The following is a 2,918-nucleotide window of genomic DNA, read 5'->3' on the forward strand; positions in this document are numbered from 1 at the left end:
GCTCCTATACTACCTTGATTCATGATACTCATGCTTTAATAAATGAGCAATAACACATTATATCAGGAAACCCTTTCTGAGCCACATTCGCTGTGACGGTGCTAGGATAGAGTAGTATTCCTATCAACCTCGTAACATTATTTACACACGAACATGCTTCTCCAACCACTCCTTCATCACCCCCGTACCAGGGCACTCCTCATAGCCAAGCCGCCACAACATCTGAACATGCCCCTCAAACCCCTCCCCCTCAAAAACCCTCATCTCCACACTCGTCCCCGCCGCCTTCAACGCCACAGCCAACTCAGCTGCCTGCCGAATGCCCCCCTTCCTCTGAACATGCAGCAGTAGAAACGCCCCCGCATTCGGCGCAGCTGCGTGATGCGTCGGCGACATATCCTCCAATCTCTTAGGGTCATCGCTCAGTCCTTTGATCATGTTTGTGATGATGGGGCCGGTGCTGTCGGAGAATTCTGCGAGGGCGTTGTAGTTTGAGCCGTCGAGGGCGATAACGCCTTTGAAGACGGATATGTCAAAATTGGCTTTTTGGGCGTAGGTTGGGTCTGTGCCTAGGAGGGTTACGACGTGTGCGCCTGAGCTGTGACCCATGAGGACTACACGCTCTGGATCAATGTTGAGCTTTTCAGAATTCTTGATCAGGTAGGCTACTGAATCAGCAATCTCTTGCACCTGCTCCTTGACGGTGATTTTCGGGATAAGCGTGTAGTTGATTGATGCAAAAGCGTAGCCGAGGTCGTTCAAGTACTTGACTTTCTTGGAACCAGTTGAGTCGAGATAAGTTCCGATTGTCCAACTTCCACCGTGGACATATACGATAACTGGGGCCTTGATGGTACTTGAAGTCGGTTTCCAGAGACGAAGGCGCTGAGCTTCTTTTTCTCCGTAAACTATGTCTACTCCGCCTTGAGGGACATCTGAATTCATTTCAGCCAACAGCGCGTGCACTCTGTCCATGTCGATGTCATCGTTGGTGTCTTTATAAATGGAGAGACCAGTGACTTCGCGTCCTCGAGTAGCCATGTCCACAGGACTCAACTCCGATGCGCTGGGTGTCTCTGAAGTCATCGCCGATATTGTGTAACTTAAAGATAAGAATACTAAGTAGAGCTGTTTGTAAAGAAAGTAAAGATCATTTCCATTGCGCAAGCCAATCTATTATACTGTTCCCTTCCTCCACTTTCTTCACAGTCCGCGTAACATTGCAACGTAAGAAATCTAGATGCCTGGTCAGGCAGACGTATAGACCAAGCAAAGGGTCCTGACTGGACTTCCAGATTCGGCGTGGTCTGAAGCGATTTCCGGTAGCTTATCTCCATCTAGTTGCCGTATACCCGGAGACCCAGAAACAAGTAAATCCACCAAAAATCAAGTCGTCAATTTAGCCTAATCGATCTGCGATAATGAACCTCAAGCGCGTATAAAACCATCGGCGTGACTTTTTTTTATATCAGCCTGGTATCAACAACAGAACAATCCAAAAAGCAATTTTCGTAAATCCAACCAAACTCCAATCATGTTTTCTTTTCATCACAGCCTCATCACTCCATATTTCCTTATCCCTGCGTCATCAAGATGCTCTCAGTAAACTCAATCACCGACCGAAGCTGCTGCAACTGCCCACCCTCCAATAACATAAATTCCTGATGGTTATGAATCATCTCCTGCGAAAAATCACACCCATCCTCTCCCGGCTTAGCATCAACACCAAGCTCATCCTGAAAATCCTGCAAATGCGATGAAATATGGCTCAGAACATCAGGATCCAGCGTCAGAAATTGAGCATACGACATTGTCTTGCTAGAAGACGACTCCATGTCTGACTCGATCCAGTCGGAGGGGTTGTTGGTCAGCGCTTTGGAGATGGCGGTGGTGATGCGCTTGAGGGACTTGAAGACCAGAGGATCTGCCACGTTTGGCGATGCGGAAGAGTCTTTTAGGCGGGAGAGGAAGACGTTTATCATGACGAAGTGGTCTTTCATGGTGTACAGCTCGTCGCGAATCTGCCGGACTTTGGGGTTCGGTGGTTGATGTGGCATTTTTTGGGGTCGATCGGGCAGTGCTGCCGGGGGGAAGCCCATGTGCTTGGTTCTGAACTCGTCAAAGTCCCTAGAGCACGTGCATCAGCTTCACAATGTATGTACAATGACGAGGGCTGACTCACGCTTTCAGAATGGGTAGGAATTCTGTGAACAGATCCCGAATGTCCTCCAACGCCTCAAGACCCCGAGCTAGCTCCAGATTGGCATTCAGCGGAATATCTGCCGCCGTCAAACGCCTGCCAAAGTCTGCCGGCGGAGCAACACTCGAAAGAGTCTCCTGCGTCTTCAGGACAACTTCCTTCAGCTCCGACAAGGCTTCCCAAGTGTCGGGGTTCAGTGGGATGTCTATCAAGGCCATGTTAGAGCCCTTGGCAGCCCAGTGCTGAGCGTAGACCTCGAGCATCTTGCCAAGGTCAGCTGTTTGTGCGCAGAGCTGCTTGCACGTCGAGCGAATCAAGCTCATTGTAGAGATCACATGCCCTCCAATATCTTTGGCTAGCTTGGCAACAGCGTCGAGAGATGCAGTGGCATCCTGGCAAGCCTTGTGATAATCGCTGGGATCCGGGTAGGAGGATGAATCATCAGCAGCATCGGTCTCCAAGTTTACGTTGTACTCTCGGAGTAGCTTCTCATGCTGATACCGTTGCCATATAGCGATGGCCTCATGAGCGCTCTCTGATGATGTTACATGTACCGGACCAAGCAACGGCCGTGCGGGTTGTGACGATGGAGATGGACAGATAGTATCGGGTGCATCAGGGTCTTGCGCGGGAAGCGGCTGCCGTGTCCGAACGACGCTATACGACGCGACGGTGTCATCTCTCGGGCGCAAAGGTAGCTGCAACTGTGATGGGGGAT

At 50.3% G+C, this 2,918-nt stretch overlaps 1 protein-coding gene across 1 annotated transcript; it reads right to left on the reverse strand.

Annotated features, from left to right (window-relative positions):
* Window positions 1-141: 141 nt before the first annotated feature.
* On the reverse strand, window positions 142-1,086 carry FTJAE_14237 (isoprenylcysteine alpha-carbonyl methylesterase ICMEL1; the record flags this gene model as incomplete). Its single annotated transcript, XM_037347448.1, has 1 exon — window positions 142-1,086. One exon carries the CDS (start codon window positions 1,084-1,086, stop codon window positions 142-144), a length of 945 nt encoding a protein of 314 aa, XP_037198757.1.
* Between the last annotated feature and the right edge of the window lie 1,832 nt (window positions 1,087-2,918).

Source organism: Fusarium tjaetaba (genome assembly GCF_013396195.1).
Source record: "Fusarium tjaetaba strain NRRL 66243 chromosome Unknown NRRL66243_c0000640, whole genome shotgun sequence".
NCBI classification, from domain to species: domain Eukaryota; kingdom Fungi; phylum Ascomycota; class Sordariomycetes; order Hypocreales; family Nectriaceae; genus Fusarium; species Fusarium tjaetaba.